The sequence below is a fragment of the Jaculus jaculus genome, chromosome 15, assembly GCF_020740685.1.
Source record: "Jaculus jaculus isolate mJacJac1 chromosome 15, mJacJac1.mat.Y.cur, whole genome shotgun sequence".
Taxonomy (NCBI): Eukaryota; Metazoa; Chordata; class Mammalia; order Rodentia; family Dipodidae; genus Jaculus; species Jaculus jaculus.
Window position 1 is genome coordinate 39,014,300 of NC_059116.1, and position 24,058 is coordinate 39,038,357.

The following is a 24,058-nucleotide window of genomic DNA, read 5'->3' on the forward strand; positions in this document are numbered from 1 at the left end:
TTTTAAATGAAAATGTTTGTTGTTGCTCAAAGAAAGAATTGTAATTATAAGAAATCAAATGGGTACTTACAACATTAGTGGTAGTTTATTAGCCTAGGATAATTTTACCACACCATGCAGAAAGTTCTTCCGTGAACTATAATTTTAATCATACATTGAGCATGAACAAAGGAAGAAATGCCATGAAAACGTAATAGGATGCCATTAGTTAGAAAACTGGACTGTACAGTGACTGATGGCCAAGTGTAAGGTAACTTGAAGAATTTGCTATTGATTCACATGCAAATTACCACAAGTAAATTTGTGTTTCACAGATTGACCAAGAGGAATCGGAAATCATATTTAATTTTATGTCAACTGAAATGCTTTCAGGAAAAAATAATGTCCCATAAACAGGAAAAATATCCATACCCAAAGCCCCAGATGTTCCTTAGATTAGTACATTGAAAGTAAAAACCTCTATATAAAGCATAGTAAAATACAAGACACCCTGCTCTTGTTTGAGGAGAAACAGCTAATGATTTTTGTTTTTTTTGGTCTTTAATCAGAGTACTGTGCAGACAGAGGTAGAGAGCTCAAGGGTTTTCTGACTTCTTATTCTTGCCTAATTGGTGAGATCCAGACCGATTAGTGGTTCTGTTTCAATAAAGGTGGATGGCATCTGAGTTTGAGTTTGACCTTTGTCCTCCATTTGCCTGAACAGCTATGTGCATACACACAGATACAAACACACATGAACACATCACACACACACACACCTGCACAACAAAAAAGCCTGACAGATGAAGGGACTCTAAAAACTGAAATTTAATCTGAAAGAATCAAAAATCCATAGTACACATGTACACTATTGGAAATCTAGATGATAATAGTCATATAGTTTTGAGTACATGACAGACTTAACATATGAAACAACAGAATAATTGATAAGAGTTAAAGGGGCTCAGGTATGAAAATCTGACAATGGAACAATAAATTCTCACTTTTTGAGATAATGCATAAAACCCAGATAAATGTGGTCTGGTATACTGGAAGTAGAGTACAGTATTAATGGAAATATGTAGAAAAATGCAAAAGTCCATGCCTCAATTAACACATTAATGATGAAAATACATCAGATTCCAAACCTCCAAGTTACCAGAAGAGATGCGGGGCATAAATTACTTATGGACAACTCAAAGACACATTATTAAAACCCATTCAAACAAATGTAAGCTCAATATGTTGACGTAATGTTAAATAACAAGGGATAAGTATTAGCAAGGATTCATTAATGAAATATTTTTCTACAGATCACATGCATGTAAATTGTAATGCCAAATACTTGCAGTCCATTACTTCATGCCTAAGACAGCAGGAATAAAATGAAGGAAGAGGAGGATGAAGAGGGAAAATAACTGCTACTTATAAGAGAAAAGTGTTTTTAATATTGACACATATGCTGACAAGAGGAAAACAGAATACAATATATAAAGAAACAGAGAAAAAAACTTTCATGTCAAATAATGCTTAAGACAGTAAACATAGAAAACAAAGAAAGAATACTAAGATCTACAAGAGAACAACAGATCATCACTAACAAAGGTAACCCATCTCAGTACATCAGATTCTGCAAATGGAAACTAAAAGCCAGAAGAGTTTGGCATTGACTATCTCAAGTTTTCAAAGACTGTTGATGTCAATCCAAAATATTATACTAGCAAAATTAGTCCTCATTATAGAAGATAAAATATCTTTCCATGGCAAATGCTGGCTTTATAAGTTTTTGAGAGCTAAACCAGCCCTACAGAGAAAACTGCAATGAATATTTCATACTGAAGAGAACAAACATACACAAAATCCTACAGGAGAGAAAAACAAAAAATCAATGATCAAAATTGCAGCAGACATAAAGCATATGAAGACAGGAAACTCAAAAGTCAAAAAGCCTTCAGTTTAACTGGGATTAACTCATACTTCTCAAATACAACTCTGATCATTTTTGGACTCAGCTCCCCAATCAAAAGACGCAAGTTAACAGGTTGAATCAGAAAACTGAATTCATCTACTTGCTATCTATAAGAAAAATCACATTTATGATTAAAGATAGACACTAACTTAAGGAGAAAAAAAATCAAAAAACATTCCAAGAAAATGAAAATGGGAAACAATTAGGTCCAGCTATTCTATAATCTGACAAAATAGACTTTAAACAAGAGAGGTAAAATTGACAATTTATACTTAGTAAGGGAAACATACAAGATATTTTTACCATCATAAACTTTTATGTGCCAAACACAACTGCATTAGAATTTTAGAGCAAAATTTATTTGATATTAAACAAATAAATATGAACACAACAATAATATGTCACCTTAATGCCACAACATAGTCAAGAGACAAACATTTAGCCAAAAACATAGAGAAACAATGGAGATAAAGAACACCATAGATCAAATGGATTTAACAGGCATTTATAGAATATTCCATCAAACCTGATAGCATACACATTCTTCTTAGCAGCTCATGGAAACGTCTCTAAAGCAGATCCTACATTATGGCATAAAGCATGCCTCTACAAGACCAGGAAAATTGACATAACACCCTATATTATATCTGACTGAAATAAATGAAACTAGAAATCAACAAGTGAAACAAAACAAAATATATCAACTCCTGGAGATTTAACAACACAGTATTAAACAATGATATTTAAAAAATCAATGATTTAAAAAATCAGTGTTTAAAAAACAATGATTTTAAAATATCCTGAACAAAATGTCAATGAATCATGAACTACGAAAACTTTTGGACTATAATGAAGACAGTCTGAAGAGGAAAAATGATACATCTAAATGCCCATATTTTAAAATAGAGAAATAAAAAATAAATAATTTAGCCATTCACATGAATACTTTTGAAAAATATGAACAATTTCAACCCAAAATACCAGACAAAAATAAATAATCATGGTAAGTACAGAAACCTTTGAACTCATTTTTTTGAACTGAAAAATTGTTGGTACTAGTAGATGATTTTTTAAAATTTAAACAAGATTAATAAACTAATGGCCAAATTTATCAAAACAAAAATAGAAAACATTATGAAAATGGTATTACAATAAATATTAATGAAATAGGGAGAGACGTTAAAACATACTTCAAAAACACGTATTCCAAAAAAATCGAAACATATGGAAAATAGGTAAACTTCTTGATTCATATCACCTACCTAATCTGAGTTTAAAAGAGACAAAATGCATGAATGTAGGTATAACATGTAATGAGATTGAAAAAGTAAATAAAACCCTCTCAAGAAAAATAGTTCAGGCCCAGATGTATTCTCCACTGAATCTACCACATCCTCATTGAAGAATTAAAACCACTTCTTCTCAGATTATTTCCCACAAATGAAGAAATGAAGGAAGGGCTGGAGAGTTAACTTAGCGTTTAAGTGCTTGCCTGTGAAGTCTAAGAACCCTGGTTCAAGGCTCAATTCCCCATTGCCCATGTAAGTCAGATACACAAAGGTGGCACATACATCTGGAGTTATTTGCAGTGGCTGGAGTTTCTGATGTGCCCATTCTCTCTCTCGCTTGCTCACTCGCTCTCTCTTTCTCTCCCTGTCTCTCTGAAGTAAATAAACTTAAAATAAACATGGAGATAATATCCCTTTACATCTTTATGAAGCTAAAATTATACTAATACCCAAAAGAGACAGAAACACAAGAAAAGAAAATTATAAACAATATCCCTCATGAACTTAGATGTGAAGATTATGAATAAAATTCTTGACAATTGAATCCACTAACATATTAAATGTATCATCCATTTGATCAAGTAGGTTTCATCCCAAGGACGCAGAAATTGTTAAACATATAGATAAACATGCCAGCTACCATGTTGATGCTGTTTTCTTAATAGCAAACTACAGGAAAATCAGGACCGAATTAATGATTACTGTATAAAATTTGTGATGTGGGCTAGAGAGATGGCATAGTAGTTAAGTGCTTGCCTGTGAAGACTAAGGACCCCAGTTCAAGGCTCAATTCCCCAGGTCCCACATTAGCCAGATGCACAAGGAGGTGCACTCATCTGGAGTTCATTGGCAGTGGCTGGAGGCCCTGGTGTGCACATTTTCTCCATTCCTCCCTCTCTCTCTTTCTCTCTCTTGCTCTCAAATAAATAATTTAATTAATTAAAAAATTGTGCTGTTTATTTTCCAATTAAGATACCTTTAACTTTCCTCTGCATTATCTCCTGGACCTGGTATATACAATACAGATAACTTGCCTTGTGCTCTATAGTTGGCTTTTTCCCCCATGACCTACTGATGAATTTTAAGTCTTCCCACTATCTGTTTCATATTTATAAAGCAAGTTTCTAACCAAGGATGAGACCAGGAAGGGTCAAAAGGCATAAGCATAGTTATTTAAAACATTTTTGTCAGGTGCACTTTCTCACATGATCCAGAGAATAGAGGGCTATCATCTCTAGAATGTAACACCTCTCTATTCATAGTCCTTTCACTAGGTTCTCAGAAGCAGGAATGAGCTCCCTTCCACAGGACAGACCTCAGATCCAGCCAGAGAGCATTTGTTTACCCCCATAGGCTATGTGCAACTACTACACTGGTGTGTACATCTTGCATTGGTTGGTTATTTTGTCCATGGTAGGATCTGCTTGTTCATGCTGTTGGTGACCACTATCACCCAGCGGCTCACAAAGAACCTTCCAGCATTATTAGGTCTAGCCATCAGGAATTTGCCTTCCTTCTCACTTCTGGTTTGATCTCTGTATGATCTCTCCATATACTGTGACTGCAACCTGTGGTGTCTTCAGCAATAGGGTCTTACCATTTAGATACGGTGTATAAACAAGTGGTTTGGCAATAGCTTGAATTTTTTTTTTGGCTTGGGGCTTGTGGGTTGCACTGACAAACAGCTCACTGTGTGGGGCAACCCAGTTCTCCATATGGGATTTATGAGCAAAACTTACAGATTTGGAGTTAAGCTTTCTCCACACCTTCTGTGGTACTTCAGCCTATACTACTCTTGCCCCTCTTACTAAGTATTATATCTTTGAGTTAACTAACCAGAAGAATGCTTTCTACAGTACTTGTTCATGACATCATTAGTTTTTTATATTTAAGCCTTCCAAACATTCAGTACCCAACTGTTCTGAAGATTTTAACCCCCTGGATTCTGTTGTTCCACTTCTCTCTCTAGTATCCCCTCCATTCATCCCTCCCTCCTTCCCTGTTCTCCTGGTGTCACTAATTCCTTGCCAATAATTCTTATGGTTATTACAACTTATACACAACTCAATTTGTTCCATGTTAGGAGAGAATATGTGGTTTTCTATCTGAGCCTATAACCTTGCTTAGTATGATTTTGTTCATGCATTTTCCTGCAATTTTCACTGTTGAATTTTTCCTTACTGCTGGGTGGCATTCCATTGTGTTTATGTAATACATTTTCATTATCCATTCATCAGCCTGTAGGTGCCAGAGATGGCAAGCATGCCACTCCAGGATAACGAGGAATTGAGCACTGAAGAGCTGAATGACACAGTTCCAACCCAGCTGTCTCTTCCTTGGAGTCCAGTGTGGCCCATCTATAAAAATATCTTTGGCTCTCTTTGCTATAGATATCTATGGTTTTCTGTATAATGTTTGTCTTTTTCTGTCTTTCACTTGGTGCACTAATTTCTAAGTTTACTTTCCCAGCAAAAATTGGTGTTAGGGAGGTGTTGGTCTATGTGTCTGAAATAAGTTCTGGCATAGAATTGGAAAAAGAAGAAAATGGGTCAGAAATAATCATTTTCCCTAAGGCCTTAAGGAAATTCAGGCATGGAGTGCAGTACACTGAGGAGGAAACAGTGAACCTCCTGGAGCAATGCAAAAATTGTTCTATGACTAATTTTTCTGAATGGTGGCAATTGCAGCAAACTATGACTCTTTACCAAGAATCCTTACATGAAAAGTAACCAAGGTCAGAAAGAGTTCAATTGGGGGACCAAAGTCTAAGTGTTGGAGAGACATCAAAAGAAATGTATGGGGGATAAATGGGTTTATTGGGTCAATGGTGGGAACCCCCATTTTGTGGTTGTTCTGTCTCTCACCTTTAATGTAGTGATTGAAAGTAGGAGATCAGGAAACCACAAGTGTTCGACCACACATACATGGGGAAAGTGTGAAAATAGTACATCATTATAGGGGCCTGGTGACTATACTTGAGTTATGGGATTGTTTGATGTAAAGAAATAGCAAAAATTTCTATGAATTCTGTGGAACTGTACCTTTCTTGAAGTTTGCTCTTAAATGACATTATCAGAAAATAAACAACTGAAGCTAAGAGCTATGACAGCAGAGAAAAATCAAAAAAAAAAGAGAAAAAAAATAAAAGAGAGAAAACAAGGGAAAAAGCAGAGGAAAAGAGAAACAGAAAAAGAGATGGAGAAACTCTGCTGCCTTCAGCATTAGCCTGTCAGCTTGCACCAGAACTTGACTCCAAGTCATTAACACCGCTCCCTTTCACACCTGTCTTTGGGGACCCTCCTTCAAGCCAGGGCTGGACGCCTACAGGTAGGCATCTCGGAAGATTCCAATTCTTATCGATTGTGAAAAGAGCAGCAAAATATATTGCTCAGCAAGTATCACTGTGGTAAAGAGCAGCACAGTCTTCAGGGTATTTACTTAGGAGTAGTATCCCTGGATAAATGCTGGATATATTTTCAGACTTTTTGTTTATTTTTTATATTTATTTGAGAGCGAGAGACAGACATAGAAAGAGGGAGACAGAGAGGAAGAGACAAAGAGATAGAGGGAGAATGAGCACACTAGGGCCTCCAGATACTGAAAACAAACTCAACATGCATGTGCTACCTTGTGCTTCTGGCTTACGTGCATCCTGGCGAATTGATCCTTGAACCATGGTCCTTAGGCTTCACAGGCAAGCGCTTAACTGTTAAGCCATCTCTCCAGCCCTATTTTCAGAATTTTGAGGCATTTCCACCGTGATTTCTAGGATTGTACAAGTTTACACTCCTATCAACAGTGAATGAGAGTACTTTTCTAACGCCTTTGCCAGTACTTTGTTGTTTGATTTTTTTTTTTTTGGTAATTGTTATTCTGACTGGTATGAGAAAAATATCAGAGTAGTTTTAATTCTCATTTTTCTGATGGCTAAAGGTGCTGAAGACCCTTGTTAGATGTTCATTGGGTCTTTGCATTTTGTTGAAGGCTTTCTTTGCATCTATTGAAATAATCATGTAATTTCTGGTCTTATCTCTATTTATGTAATTTATTATATTTATTTATATGTTTAACAATTACTGCATCCTTGGGATGAAACCAACATGATCACTTGGATGATACATTTGATATGTTGTTTGATTCAATTTTCAAGATTTTTTTTTTGGGGGGGTGTTCGGGTAGGGTCTCGCTGTAGCCCAGGCTGACCTGGAATGCACTATGTAGTCTCAGGGTGGCGTCGCACTCACGGCGATCCTTCTACCTCTGCCTCCCAAGTGCTGGAATTAAAGGCATGTGCCACCACGCCTGGCTCAAGAATTTCATTCATAATTTTCACATCTAATTTCATGAGGGATATTGTTTATAATTTACTTTTCTTGTGTTTCTGTCTGTTTGGGTTTTAGTATAATACTGGCTTCATAAAGGATGTAAAGGAATATTCCCTCCTTTTTAAATTTAAATTTTATTTACTTGAGAGAGAGAGAGAGGGAGAGAATGGGCACATCAGAACCTCCATGCAAGCGCCAGATGCATGTGCCACCTTTGTGTATCTGACTTACATGGGTACTGGGGAATTGAACCTTGAACCAGGGTTCTTAGACTTCACAGGTAAGCACTTAAACACGAAGCTAACTCTCCAGCACTTCCTACCTTTTTAATCGTGGGAAATAATCTGAGAAGAAGTGGTTTTAATTCTTCAATGAGGATGTGGTAGAATTCAGTGGAGAATACATCTGGGCCTGAACTCTTTTCTTGAGAGGGTTTTAATTACTTTTTTAATCTTATTACATGTTATACCTACATTCATGCATTTTGTCTCTTCTAAACTCAGATAAGTTAGGTGATAGGAATCAAGAAATTTATTTATATTCCATATCTTTCCATGATCTTGGAATACGTGTTTTTGAAGTATGTTTTAATGACAATCCCTATTTCATTAATATTTATTGTAATACCGTTTTCATAATGTTCTTTATTTTTGTTTTGATAAATTTGGCCATTAGTTTATTAATCTTGTTTATATTTTAAAGAAGTATCTAGTAGTTTCCACAATTTTTCAGGGCTTGAGAGGTGGTTTAGTGGTTAAGCGCTTGCCTGTGAAGCCTAAGGACCCTGGTTTGAGGCTCGGTTCCCCGGGACCCACGTTAGCCAGTTGCACAAAGAGGTGCACACATCTGGAATTTGAGTGCAGTGGCTGGAGGCTCTGGCAAGCCCATTCTCTCCCTCTCTGTTTCTCTCTCTCCCTCATTATCTCTGCTGCTCTCAAATAAATAAATATTTTAAAAAATGAGTTCAAAGGTTTCTGTGCTTATGATTTTTTCCTTTTGTCTGGCATTTTGGGTTTGAATTGTTCTTGTTTTTAAAAAGTATTCATGTGAATGGTTAAATTATTTAATTTAGATTTCTCTATTTTAAATTATGGCATTTGGAAGTATCAGTTTTCCTCTTCAGACTGTCCTCATTATAGTCCAAAAGTTTTGGTAGGTCATGTTTCATTGTCATTTTGTTCAGGATTTTTTAAAATAATTGTTTTATAAATCATTTATTTTTAAATCATTTATTTTTTAATATCATTGTTTAATAGTGCGTTGTTAAATCTCCAGGAGGTGGTATATATATATATTTTGTTTCTCTTATTGTTGACTTCTACTTTCACTAATTCAGTCAGATATAATACAGGGTGTTATGCCAATTTTCCTGGTCTTTTAGAGGCATGCTTTATACCATAATGTAGGATCTGCTTTAGAGAAATTTCCATGAGCTGTTGATGTTTGATGGAATATTCTATAAATGCCTGTTAAGTCCATTTGATGTATGGTGTTCTTTATCTCCATTGTTTCTCTATGTTTTTGGCTAAATGCTTTGTCTCTTGACTATGTTGTGGCATTAACATGAAAATTTATGGTTGTGTTTGTATTTATTTGTTTAATACCAAATAAATTTTGCTCTAAAATTTTGCTGCAGTTGTGTTTGATGCATAAACTTTTATGATGGTAAAAATCTCTTGTATTTTTCCCTTAATAAGTATAAATTGTCAATTTTATCTCTCTTTTTAAAGTCTTTTTTGTCAGATAATAATATAGCTAGACCTAATTGTTTCCCAGTTTCATGTTTTGATTTTTTTCTCCTTAAGTTAGTGCTATCTTTAATCATAAATGTGAGTTTCTTATAAATAGCAAATAAATGAATTCAGTTTTCTGATTTAGCCTGTTAACTTGCGTCTTTTGATTGGGGAGCTGAGTCCAATAATTATCAGTGTTATAATTGAGAGGTGTGAGTTAATCCCAGTTAAATTTAAGGCTTTTTCACTTTTGAGTTTCCTATCTTCATATGCTTTATGTCTGCTGCAATTTTGATCATTGATTTTCTTCCCTCTTGTAGGATTTTGTGTATGTTTGTTCTCTGCAGTATGAAGTATTCATTGCAGTTTCCTCTCTTGGCATGGCTTAACTCTCAAAAACTTATAAAGCCAGCATTTGCCATAGAAAGATATTTCATCTTCTATAATGAGGACTAAATTTGCCAGTACAAAATTTTGGATTGACATCAATGGTCTTTGAAAACTTGAAATAGTCAATGCCAAATTCCATTTTCAGAATCTGATGTACTCAGATGGGCTTACCTTTGTAGTGATGATCTGTTTTTGTTTTGTAGCTCTTAGCATTCTTTCTTTGTTTTCTGTGTTTAGTGTCTTATGTATTATGTGACATGAAATTTTTTTCTGTTTCTTTATATATTGCATTCTGTTTTCCTCATCTCAGCATATGTGTCAATAGTGCCAATACTTGTCTCTTGTAAGGTTGTTGAAGTGAATGGTAATTCCAGTAACAGTTATTTTCCCTCTTCATCCTCCTCTTCCTTCATTTTATTCCTGCTATTTTAGGTTATGAAGTAATGGATTACAAGTATTTGACATTATAATTTACATGCATTTGTGATCTGTAGAATAATATTTAATTAATGAATCCTTGTTTATACTTATCCCTTGTTAATTAACAATACATCAACATATTGAGCTTACATTTGTATGAATGGGTTTTAATGTGTTTTGAAGTTGTCCATATGCAAGTTATGGCCCACATCTCTTCTAGTATCTTGGAGTTTTGGAATCTCATGTGTTTTCATCATGAATGTGTTAATTGAGGCACTGTCCTTTGCATTTACTTTGGATTTTTCTACATATTTCCATTAATGCTGTACTCTAGTTCCAGTATACCAGAGCATATTTTCTGGGCTTCTATCTCATAAAGTGAGAATTTATTGTTCCATTGTCAACATTTCATACCTGAACCACTTTCACCTTTATTAATTATTCTATTCTTTCATATGTTAAGTCTTTCATGTACACAAAAGTATATGACTGTTATCATCTAGATTTCCAATATTGTACATGTGTACTATGGATTTTTGATTCTTTCAGATTAAATATCAGTTTTTTAGAGTCCCTTCATCTGTCAGCCTATTTTGTTGTACAGGTGTGTATGTGTGTGTGTGTGTGTGTGTGTGTGTGTGTGTGTGATGTGTTCATGTGTGTTTGTATCTGTTTGGATGCACATAGTTGTCCAGGAATATGGAGGACAAAGGACAAACCCTAACTCAGATGCCATCTACCTTTATAGAAACAGAGCCTATGGTTGGTCTGGATCTCACCAATTAGGGTATAATGAGAAATAACAAAACCCCTGAGCTGTCTGCACAGTACTGTGATTACAGGCCAAAAAATAAAAAAAATCATTGTCGATTTGTTATCAAACTTGGCATGCTGTCTTGTGTTTTACTGTGCTTTATATAGAGGATTTTACTTTCGACGTATTAATCTAAGGAACATATGGGGCTTTGAGTATGGATATTTCTCCTGTTTATGGTACATTATGTTTTCCTGAAAGCATTGAAGTTGACATAAAATTAAATATGATTTTCTGTTCCTCTTGGTCAATCTGCGAAACACAAATTTACTTGTGGTAATTTGTATGTGAATCAATAGCAAATTCTTACAAGTTAGCTTTACCCTTGGCCATCAGTCACTGGATAGTCCAGTTTTCTAAGTGATGGCATCCAGTTACATTTTTCATGGAATTTCTTACTTTGTTCATACTCAATATGCGATTAAAATTATATTCCATGGAAGAACTTGCTGCCTGGTGTGGTAAAAGTTTCCTAGGTTAATAAACTACCACTAATGTTGTAAGTACCCATTTGATTTCTTTTAATTACAATTCTTTCTTTGAGCAACAACAAACATTTTCATTTAAAATGCACTATATTGCACTTGCATTAAAAAGGAAAAGGGGAGTCATCAGGCTCTGAAACTCCATTCATATATGTATAAAGTATGTAAGAGGAGGGAACAGAATTTGGTGGACAACACTTTACTCTGGTAGGCACATTAGTGAACTAGAAGGCTCTAAAATGCTGTTTGGTATTGGAATGTCTAGGAAAGCATGCCCATAATTCTCTTCTTTAACCACCTTTGCATATTATTCTTATAAAACGGTATATTGTTGATGCAATTGTGTAGAAAAAAGTAAAGAAAATCAATTCAGTCAAAGGATATGTAATAATATTGCCTGGACAGTTCATGCTTTTATAATTTCATAAAATGGGAAATAGATTTTGGGACACGGAAATAGCCCTGTTGGAAAGGGGCTTGCCTTGCATTCATGAAAATAAGAATTCAATCCCCTATATTCACATAAAATTTATTTTGAATGGTAACTAGAATTAAAATCCAGCAGTATAAAAATGGTAACCTTATTACAAAGCAAACAGACTAGTATACAACTAGACATATTCTTGAGTTTATTTATGAGGCAAAGTATGAGGTGTGGTTATTTTTACACTCCAAATCTTCCACTAAAACAAATGTATATACTTTCACTTATATGAAGATAACAAATATAACATAGAATTTGTATACTAATGTTGAAATATTCAATCACTTATCAAACCATTCATTCAAGTAGAGACAGCCTCTTCCAGAAATAGATCTCTAAAGACTGGATAACCACTTTAACAAGACTGAAAAGAGATATGTATCTCCTGAACTAAACAGAAATCAATCATGTGTATTTGAAAGGATTAAGAAATCCCTGAATTTAAGTGGCTACCAGGGAAAAACATGTAGAACATATAACATATTGGCCCACCCAATATTGCTGGATATGAATTTAAAACAAAATTGGCATGTGAATACTTGAAGTAGAAACTCCTGCACAGCAATATTAACATTGAATAGAGTAAAGAGACAGAGGATGGGGAAAGCTTTTTTTTTTTTTCTCCTTAACCATCTTGTGGAGGGAGAAAGGTGGAGATAAAACAATCAACCATTTTCCACAAAAGAGAATCAAATCAATAAGTGAATAATCAAAGGAGCCGACACATTTCAAAGGAAATACAATAATATGCTAATAAAAATAATCAAGGAGTTGTACAAGTGGCTCAGTGGTAAAAGCATCTGCCTACAAAGCCAAAGACCCTGCTTCTGTTCCCCAGTACCCACGTGTCTGGAGTTCTCTTGTAGTGGTGGAAGACCTGGCACACCCATTCTCTATCCAACTTCTCTCTTTTTCTCTGCCTCTTTCTCATTGTCTTTCTCTCTCTCTCAAATATACAAATATAAATAAAAAAAGAGTAAAGTGTGTGTAGTCCGGAAAATGAAAAGCAAAGCAGAATTAAGAATCTATTTCACTGAAGGGAATATGAGTGCAATGTCCAAATGACAATCAATAAACACTAGTGAGAACATGAGGAAAAAGTAAAATATTATACATTTTTTATGTAATTAGTTCATGTCACTGTCAGTAACTATATTATGACTACAACTAAAGTAAAAAGAAAATTATTTGAGGCAACTGTGTCACTACCGAGTATAAACATACAGTAAATAAAGTCAGCACACATCAAAAGCACCGGCAGCTCATAGCTAGGTAAAGCAGTACGCATTTGCACTTATGTTCACATGAATGGTTGACTAAAACATAGTGCATATACTTAACATTTTCTCTTTTGAAATTAATAGGAATTCATTCCTGTCATATGTAGAAAGTTTGAGTCAAGACTTCAGAGGCTAACTCAATGAGTCAGACACAAAAGCACCAGTTTTCAAGTTTCTTCCTGAATACTGAAAGTGGGATATTAATACTATGTAATCAGATAGCAGTAGAAGTTCCATAAAGCCAGGATCACAGTACAACAGAGACAGAGAAGAGATGCAGGGTAAGAAGAAGTCATGGATATGTACTGTCATATTCATTGCAAATATATGCACAAAGTCTCAATGAATCACAATACTATAAAAATAAATTAGTCACCTAACATAGTTATTATGCAAAAAGAAGCATATGAATGAATAAAATTATTTCCATGACTGATGGCATATTTATATATATGGAATATTTATAGTAAAAATGTCCTGTGATTACATTGAAGGTATAGGAAGTTGAGTATGAACATCAGAAAAGTTTGAATTATGAATGATAGTCCACCCTACTTTATATAAAAATATATCACCAGGGCTGGAGAGATGGCTTAGTGGTTAAGCGCTTGCCTGTGAAGCCTAAGGACCCCAGTTTGAGGCTCGGTTCCCCAGGTCCCACGTTAGCCAGATGCACAAGCGGGCGCAAGCATCTGGAGTTCATTTGCAGAGGCTGGAATCCCTGGTGTGCCCATATTCTCTCTCTCCCTCTATCTGTCTTTCTCTCTGTGTCTGTCACTCTTAAATAAATAAATTAAAATTAAAAAAAATAAAAAATATCACCAATCATATCATAGTGATAGTTTGTTAAGAACAACTGTAGACCATTGCTTAATTTTAATTTTTCATTAGGAATATTAAGAATACATATAGTTTTTATAAATATTACTTATTTTGTTGCAATTGCAGAAGTTCCAAGTGGAGCGAGAGAGAAAGAGTGACAGCTCTACACACACACACACACACACACACACACACACACACACACACACACACACATACAGAGATAGAGTGAGAGAGAATGACTGTGCCAGGTCCTCTGGCTACTGCAAACAAATTCCACGTGCATGTGCTTCTTTGTGCACATGACTTTAAATGGGTACAGGTGAATTCAACTCGGGCTGGCAGACTTTGCAAGAAAGCACCATCACTCACTGAGCCAACTCCCCAGTCATAGATACTTGGACATAATCACCTCTCTTTATATTCTCTTTCTCCCTTCAACTGGCCCTTTTTTACATTTAAACTAACCACTCTTCTATTTCCATGTCTTTGTGTGTATTTGTGTATATGACACTTGAGTTTTACTAGAGTTGCTTACATGAGCACACATGTGGGTTAATATAGGAGCATGGGCAAGTTACCAGTGGGTATATCAGTGAAGAAGTATCACCCTTTGTGTACTCAATACACACATATCTCAAGTAACATTTTTTAAAATAAAAAAATTCAAAATTTAAAAAGTTATTTGAGTGTCTGGAGTGATGGCTCAGTGAATAAAGCACTCACTGCTGAAGCTCAGGTATAGTGCTCTGGTCCCCAGACCCTATGTTGTAAGCCAGAAGCTGTGGCAGGTTTCTGTAGTTCCACCGCACTGAGGCTGATGCAATATATAGGACAGAGACAAGAGAATATTTTGGAAGGTGAAGGCAAATAGGGCACAAAAAGCATTAGCATGAGCAAATATACAATCACACATGCACAAATAATAATGAAAATTTAATCAAAATTCTAAAGTGTAATTTCACAAACAAGTTAGAAATATAAAGCAAAAATAAGTGAGAAGCAAAGCAATCAACAATCAGCATTTCTCAGCTTTTCAGGAAAAGATTAAATTTAGATATGGAAATTGTTAGAATTCATTTGTAGTTTTTCTGAAGCAAACATATTAATATGATATACATCAATGTGCACACCTAAAATTTCATGAATTTAAGCTTTTATCTGCTAAAACACAATACTTGAGATAATCACCTTAAAAAGAAGAAAGGTTTTATTGGCCTTAGAGGCTGGGAGATTTCAATCCACAATTTGGGGTTTTGGTTTCTAGTGCTTTTGTGAATGTAGAAGACCAGAGGATCGTAGGGAAGTAGTGTAACAAAACACTCATGTCACTTTAGGGATGTAAAGAAGAAAATGATGGAAACATTGAGATTCCACAATGTAGGTTGGGAGGTCACTGCCTAAATGTGAAATTTCCCCAGTGCATCACTTCAGTATCTCACAAGCTTCCAGCATGTGACATAGTATCCAATGACTCATCACACAGGCTCTTAGAATATGACACTGTTAAACTACAGCCTTGCTTTAATGTTCACAAATTATAACAAATAAGCTACAATGTTCATTCACCAAACACTATTATAAAAAGTATAATAAAGTATTATTGAAGCTACCATGAGAGAAATTCATTTTGCTTTGCTAGTAAAATTCTCATGTGGAAATTCATCAAATGAACGGGAACATAAAACATAATTTCTTGAATTGCATATAAATTCCCCATTAAATATACAAATGAAAGAACTAGGTATAACTAATCATTGTTCATATAACTGATTGCCTTTAAAATCACATCACTGTGTTGGTTAAAGATGTAACAAATGAAGCCTAGAGATGCAATGGCAGAAATATATGCAAACCATTTCTATATCTGACCTGGGAGAAAATACCTGTTGAGTGGATATGTGGAAGTATAAACAAAAGGAAGAGTGTGACCTTGTAACCATTGAAGACAGGAGCAAATAACATGTGACTGAGTCTGAGATAGTTTGTATCACAGACCCAAACCTAAAAAAATATTGAAAGACAGCATGTAAAATATTTTAGGAAAAAAACCCAGCAAATCTGGTTCTTAAATAGATCAATAATTATCCTAAATTCTCCCATAAAATTCTCAAAATAGTGTTTTATGTAAAGCAAAGCTTACAATATTGGATCATGATATTTATAATGGGAATAGAGATAAAAATGGTAAAATTCATCTGTTTTCACAGAATATCCACAAATACTTAGATGTCAGGAGAAGGAAGCACAATACAAAAGGTTTCATTGTACCAGATTTCACACTATAGATTTCATACTACAGAGCCATGATAAGAAAAATGTGGCAGTCTCACAAAAATAGACAAGGATACAATGTGATTTAAAGGAAGTGTCACAATATGAACCAGGCTCTTACATCCAATCAAATTGTACATAGGTCACCAAAATGTATATTGGAGAAAAGTTTTAGTTCTAATGAATATAGGGAAAAAGAATATTCACATGGTGAGGAATGGAGTAATACCACCAGACCACATTTCATACAAAAATTAACTCAAAAAGAATAAGGCACCTTGACATGAGGCAAGGGATTCTTGCTAGGATAAAACCATGGAAATTACTTCAACATATAGGTGTAGATTTGGGACTTCTGGGAAACTATTCCAAGAATTCTAGGAATCTAGCAAGGTTTGATAAATGAGATTACATGAAAAATACAACCTTTCACACAGCACAGGAAACAAACCACACAAAGTGCCCTACTAAGAACAATTTACAGCAATTCATGGAGAAGAATTCATACAGAGAATATATTAAAATGCAACAATAAAACAGAAATGTATGAGTGAACCAAACAATAAATGGGTACATTGACCGGTCAGTCTGGATAGGAGAAGAGGTACACATGACCTGTAATTACAGAGCAAATGAATATAATACTTAATCATTAGGATAATATTTAACTAATGTCCACTTAACTCCATCTAAAACAGTTAAGTAACCATGACACACACAAGCAAAGTACAAGAAAGTCTGGTGAGGACCCAGGAGGAATCCCTGACTTTTCCTGCTGGGAATGTAAGCCTCTATCAATATCAGTATCATTAATGATCCACCAAAATTTTTCTGATGGTGATACAAAGTTCTGTAAATGGTTATGCACAATGCACTATAAACTCCTACAGTATCCAGCTCTACCTTCCTGTGCACATGCCTGAAGGGATATAAGTCAACCCAGTATAGAGTCACCTGGTATCCAATTCCTGTCAGCACTTTGCCCAGCAGCCGTATTATGGAATCATAGTAACTGCTCACCCACAGACAAGCAGATGTGGAATGTGGGCACATGTACACAATGAAGCTCAGCTCATTCAGCATGAAGAACACAATGATGGTATTCACTCTAAAATGAGTAGATTTGGAAATTATTATACTATGCAAAGTGCTGCAGCTAAGTTCACATTGCTGACACAAAACACCCAACCAAAGCCAGCTTGTGGGAGTAAATGGTTTATTTTGGCATAGCAACTAGAGGGTAAACTCTGTCATTACAGGAAACACTGTGGTCTGTGCAAAGGCTGGATATCACTTCCTGGCCAGCATCAGGAGGATAACAGCAACAAGAAAGTATGCCAAAATTACACAGGTAAGCCAGTGCTAACAAACCATCAAGGTTCACTCCCAGTAATACTCCTCCTTCAGTTACACTCCACCCCAAATTTCCATCAGCCAGGGCTCAACCTTGCAGAATACATGACTTTATGGGGGACAACTAATTCAAATCACCACATTCCTCCCTGGCCCCCATAAATTTCTAACCATGTTTGTAAAATGCAATGCATTCAGTTGAACTTTAAAAGTCCCCATAGTTTTATCGATCCTAACATTGTACAAACATCCCTGTAGTGCAAGGGCTCTTAATGGTTAGCTGTAAAAATAAAAATAAAAATAAAATAATGGCACAGAGTAAACATTAAAATTGCAAATGATGACATAGAAAAGTAAAGAAACATTGAACAAATACAAGATTTAAAAGAAATGGGCAAACAAATTCTGTATCTCCATGTCCAACAACACTAACAAGTGAAAATTGCCTGAGGTTTCCACTTTTGCCCTTCCAGATGGTCTGCTTACACACTGGGAAAAACTTTATCCCAAACCAGCAGTTCTCTTTAGCAGCCATCTCTTAGATCTGGTAACTCCATTTGGTCTCTAGTGCAGCCAAAGGTTCATGATCATGAATCCACTGGACCTCCATGCAGGCACTTCCAATAGTTCTTCCTCACATTACTCATGGCCATTCCCCACCCCTCAAGAAAACGCACCCAAAACCAGGTTGCAAATCCAAAGATCCTTTCTATCAATTGTTAATACTGCATAAGAAAGTACTAGACAGGCTGCCAATTTTGTTAATCCAGGAGATAATAAAGCCAGATTTAGGGGCAGGACACTCTTTCAGCATTCAGGCCTTTTACTTTTAATAGAGTCAGCATTTTTCTTGCTGTCCCAATGGAGAACAGCTGGACTAGTGTCAATTCTTATGATGTCTCAAACATTTGCAGCTGAACTAAGCTTTTCTCTTTGGCCCTAAGCTTTTATCTCTTTCTGTGCCATATCCATCTACTCAGACCAGTCCATTTCCATGCAACACAACCTTGAATAAATTCTCAGGGTATAGTCAATGAGAACATAGCAAGTATGTCATACATACTGTTTTTTGTTTGTTTGATTGATTGATTTTGTTTTGGTTTTGCAAAGTAGGGTATCACTCTAACCCAGGCTGACCTGGAATTCACTATGTAGTCTTAGGGTGGTCTTGAACTCACAACGATCCTCCTACCTCTGCCTAACAGCGCAATGCATAACCCAGTATCTACAAAGTTTCTCCTCCCTTCATGAGCCAATCCTTGTACTCCACAGTTCTCACTACCTTCAGTTCTTTCATCTCTGAAAGTAATTGTCCATTAAACTGCATTCAACACTGCAAGGTATCTCTTAGACTAACGTTTCAACTCCTTCCAAGTTCTTTCCACAAATGAGCCCCAAATATCATACAGTGTATATGAATGCAAATAATGTAATGTAGTATTTAATAGGTGACACAATATAATCAAGCCAGGCACTTGGAGCAGAAGAAAAGTCCACTAGGGTTTTATGACAAAATCTAATGAAAGACATTATTGAGGTCTGGAGGGATGGCTTAACAGTTAAGGAGTTTGCCTGCAAAGCCGAAGGACCCAAGTTCGATTATCAGGTCACACATTAGCCATATGCACAAAGTGGCACATGCATCTGGAGTTCATTTGGAATGGCTGAAGGTCATGGTGTGTTCTTATCTCAATGTCTCTCTACCTTTTTCCCAAAAAGATAACATAGGAGAGAAGCGGCTTTACATTCATGATGTATCTTACATCTTATTATCTCCACCTCAAAATATAATGTGAACATAGTCAAAATGAATACACTATTAGAACATTAGATAATATCTTAAATTTACACAAGTTACATTTATCTATCTATCTATCTATCTATCTATCTATCTATCTATCTATCTATCCAGCCATCTACCTATTATCTATCTATCTATCTATTTATCTACATCTTTATATGTATGTAAGATAATAGTTTATCAAAATACATAAACATGTTGATAAAATTGAACATCCATTTGTCATGGGATATTAGTATTATGGGAGGACATTTTGTCAACATTTTTTCCTAAAACTAAAAACAATTAAAAATAAGTATATAAGAGATCATAGATATGAAAGGTAGGTGACCTTCAGTATCATCAAAGTCTAAGAGTAAAGACTGGGTAATAGCTAAGTCAAAGAAGTCAGAAGTGAGATGGGTCAGAACAGTGGGAGGAGCATAGCTATCCAAAATCATGTACATGTATGAACCAAGAATAATAATATGTGTATGTAAGCTAATTCGGGTGTAGTAAGAGTTAAGCTACATGGTAGACATGCTAGTTAGACTTATGTTATATTTGTGAAGTCAACTTATTTGAGGTAACCCAGGCCAAGAAAGCCAATTGTCACATGTTCTCTCTCATATGTGGATCCTCATATGTGGAATAAAACTCAGTAACAGAGGTCAGTTGGCTGGAAAGGGGATATAAAAGGAATAAACTGGGAGGACTTTATAAGATGTTATAGTATAAATGTAAGCAGAAGAACAGTCTAATGAGGGGGGAAATGCCTAAGTGAGGTCAGTGGAAGAGATTGAGTGAAGGAAGGGAGAAGGGAGGGCTGATCCAAATCTAAGAGGTTATAAATAAGTCATATGGAAATGTACATTTTTGAACAATGGGACACTCAGAAGCCATAGATTGTTACTAGAAAATTTTCGGTGCTAGTGATGGGATACCTTCCAGTGAGGTATTGGCCAGGGAGGTCCCTGATGCCCCCAAAACATTACAGGCCATTGCCTAGGCCCTTGGTTTCCCACCAGGAATAGATGGTCAGACCCTATTGCTGAAGACTGCTGCAATGTCACTGAGAAGCCCTGCTGGAGCTGAACTGAAAGCCTCCTCCGTGTAGACCAGCTGACAGAAAGCTAGAAAAAGTCATGCTTCATGCAGTTCAATGAGAGAGAGAGAAATCACCAATGAAGATACTCAATAGTGGACACTGCATGACTTAAAGTTGGTGAGCCAGGCAAATGATCCAAAGAGTTCAATAGTGGCATGTCTGTTATAGGAGCAACAAGCTACTCTCTAATTGGTCTGGAGACCTGCTCCATGGGAAGTAATGCATCGCTGACACTGAAAACCTACACAGGGGTAGTCATGAGCCCTTGGGGTGTGGTGTCTGGCTAAATGTGTTCACTGTGTTCACCAAACTGCCTTGTAAGCACTTCTATTTATGTTCTTACCCATATATTAATGCTACTCTCACTTTTGGTTAGAAAATCTTCTCTTTTTAGATGCAATTACCTTGGGATAACTCAGAAGACACCATGGTGCTGAGAAGTAATGGAGGAGTGCTCAGTGCTGAAATATCTCTATCATACCTTCCAAGGCTCAGGGTCCATTTCAGAAGAGGTGACAGAAAGAATGTAAAAGTCAAAGGAAGGGTAGGAATCCTTACAATGCACTCCTCCAGATACAAAATGGCTTGGATACACATGATCTCACAGTGCCTGACACTACCTACAGAAGTCCTTCACAACAGGTGGACAAGATGATGATCGTAATATAAAAGAGAGACTGATTGAGAGGGAAATGTGTATGATGGAGAGTGGAGTGTTAAAGGGGAAAGTGAGCAGAGGGAGGGAGTTACCATGGGTTATTTTCTACAGTTATGGAAGTTGTCAATAAAAATTAAATTAAGGGGCTGGAAGTCCCCAGATGGTTAGCTCATCTAGTTCCAGAAGATGCTACATAAGCTACTGGGGGAAAATGGCCAACAAGGACTCCAGGTCTACTCAGCAGCAAACTACCTGACGTGATGCTCACCCAAGTACAAGAGTGGCACACAGGCATAATGGTTTACCAACTCCTGTTGGATTTTCTAACAGACCTGCTAAATGGAACTGAAACCCTAACTGTAACTGGAAAACAAGTCAGAATCATATCTAATTAACAAGTTTTTCTCCAATATCAAGCTCCAACCAATCTTGGGCTACAAGAGGGTCTACACACCTATTAAATTCTCTCTAAACTAATAATGGTTATCTCTTTTATCCAGTGCTGACTTAACTGTCCATTGGAAAGTCTGCTTCTCTGTCTCAGATGGATGCAGAACCTGAGGATAGAGTCAGCCCAGGGTACCTCACCAGGGCCCTAGATTAAATGATAGAGTAATTGGGGAGATAAGCAAGAATGCTGATTTCTTGGTGAACCTGGTATCAGCACAAGGGTGAAGGAGATAGACAAAGATAACAATCAACTTCTACCAAACCAGAGATCCAGAGACACAGAGGCTCCAAAGATCTCATCACTGAAGTAGACCTAAAAAAAAAAAAAAACCCAACATCGTCCAGGGGAATTCAAGGAAGAGGGGGCAGAAAGATTGTTGGATCCACAAGTTGGGACATTGTACACAGCAACATTGCTTCTTCCCCATAACTGATTGCTACCCCCACAATTCATGACCCACAATACCCATGGGGAAAACTGGCATCCCCAAATAGGAGGGGCCCTTTGGAGGGGCACAGGCATGACAGGAAGTATGGTAACAAGATGTGCTATTTACACACTGAATATGTACTTAGCTAATAAAAAATTAAAATTAATAGTAAAAAAGAGAAAGTTAAAATTAGTATATTTTGAAATAGACAAGTTTTGCTAAATTTGTTCATTAGGTAAAAGCTTGCTTCTTTCTTTTATGAAATAAGATCAAGAGATAAAAATTATTGAGAAAATTTACTACACGACAAGGAACAGAGGCATATATACCATATTACATAAGTGAGTTCTCTGTACAAATAAGAACTACAAATTGACCGATCCAATAGAACATGATGAAGGCAGATGTCACCTAACAGAGCTCTACTGCATTTGAAATGACATAGTCTAAGCAGGAGGAGGCCTAATGTCTTTGAGATGAACAATGTAAACTACAATGTATTGAGCATGTATTGTAAGCCAGGACCTTTATCTGTGTTAGCACATTTCAACCTTGTAGCAACCATAAGTACCACTTTTCTTACTTAAGAGATGAAGAAACAGAGAGAAAGCTTTTCTTAAATATCTTATATTTAAAGCATCCTTACCCTTTGGAATTTTCATTTTTCTGGGAGAACTTTATTATATGAACAAATTGTAAATTGGGCCCCAAATTATCATCGCAGTTGTACCTGTCCTATGTAAGATAACACAAACATTATTAACAGCTATAAAATTACATTTGGGAAAAATGATCATGCATCTTAGCCCTGTCTGATTGGTGAAATGTAGGCTAGCTGGAGCCTAGAGTATCCACTGAACATCTTATGTACTATTTTTCTTATGAATCGATAAAAATCTCATTCACAAAAAAGGAGAGGGGATGGAGAGATGGCTGAGCAGTTAAAGTCCTTGCCAACAAAACCAAAGGACCCAGATTCAATTCTTAGGACCTATGTATGCCAGATGCACAAGGTGACACATGCATCTGGAATTCATTTACAGTGGCTGAAAGCGCTGTTGCATTTATTTTCTATCTCTTCCTCCCCCTCTTTCTAAATCTCTCTCAAATAAATAAAATATATAAATATTTTTTAAAAAGGAAACATTACATTATGACCTAAATAATATGAATAAGCCCTGCAACAATACATTGATTTAAATTAAAGAAAAAAATGGTCTAGACACCTTTCTAAAAGCAAACACTTTTGTCTCACACAAGGTGGGGGTGTGAGTAGCTACATCCTAGTACACTATGAAGCTAACTGCACAGTAAGGCCTGTTGCAGTCAGGTTCGCATCACAGGCAGAAATCACCTGACCAAGAGCAGCTTTGGGGAATAAAGGGCTTATTTTGGCTTTCCGACTTGAGGGGATGTCCCATGAGAGCAGGGAAAAGAATGGGATGAGAACAGGTTAGATATCTCACCCTAGCTAACATCAAGTGGACAACAGGAACAGGAGACTATGCCAAACACAGGCAAGGGAAACCTGGTTAAATGCCCATCAGCCTGCCCCCAAAAGTACACTGCCTCCAAGAAGTGCTGATTCCCAAAGCTCCATCATGTGGTAACTTTGCAATCAGAACACCTATGGTTTTTGGAGGACACATGAATCCAACCAATCCAGTGCCCTACACTTGACATGATCAGAAGCTATGAACAGGGACATACATAGATGGACCTGTGAGATCTCCTCTTGTCATCAGTGAACATGGCTACAGGATCCATGTTTGAAATCCCATAAAATCAGAACAAGGTAATATTTCCACCATTATGATACCTACTTATATCTGGAATACTTGACAATTACAAGTGCAGTGAAATAGCAAGAGGGAGAACAAGAAAGGAGTTTTATTCACTTTCTAAGAACATGGAGCATGTGAGGTGCTGTGTGACCCACAGAGATGGGCAAGAGGCAAACCTGCATAAGCGGCAATGCACTTACCAAGGAATTCTCAAAAGATGTAATTAATGC

At 36.2% G+C, this 24,058-nt stretch overlaps 1 protein-coding gene across 1 annotated transcript in view; it reads right to left on the minus strand.

Annotated features, from left to right (window-relative positions):
• The window catches only part of LOC123455047 (vomeronasal type-2 receptor 116-like), a 50,870-nt gene that overhangs the window by 20,944 nt on the left and 5,868 nt on the right, over positions 1–24,058 (minus strand). Inside the window, 1 exon segment of the mRNA XM_045134734.1 lies at positions 22,691–22,779. Within this exon segment, the coding sequence (XP_044990669.1) occupies positions 22,691–22,779 (89 nt within the window).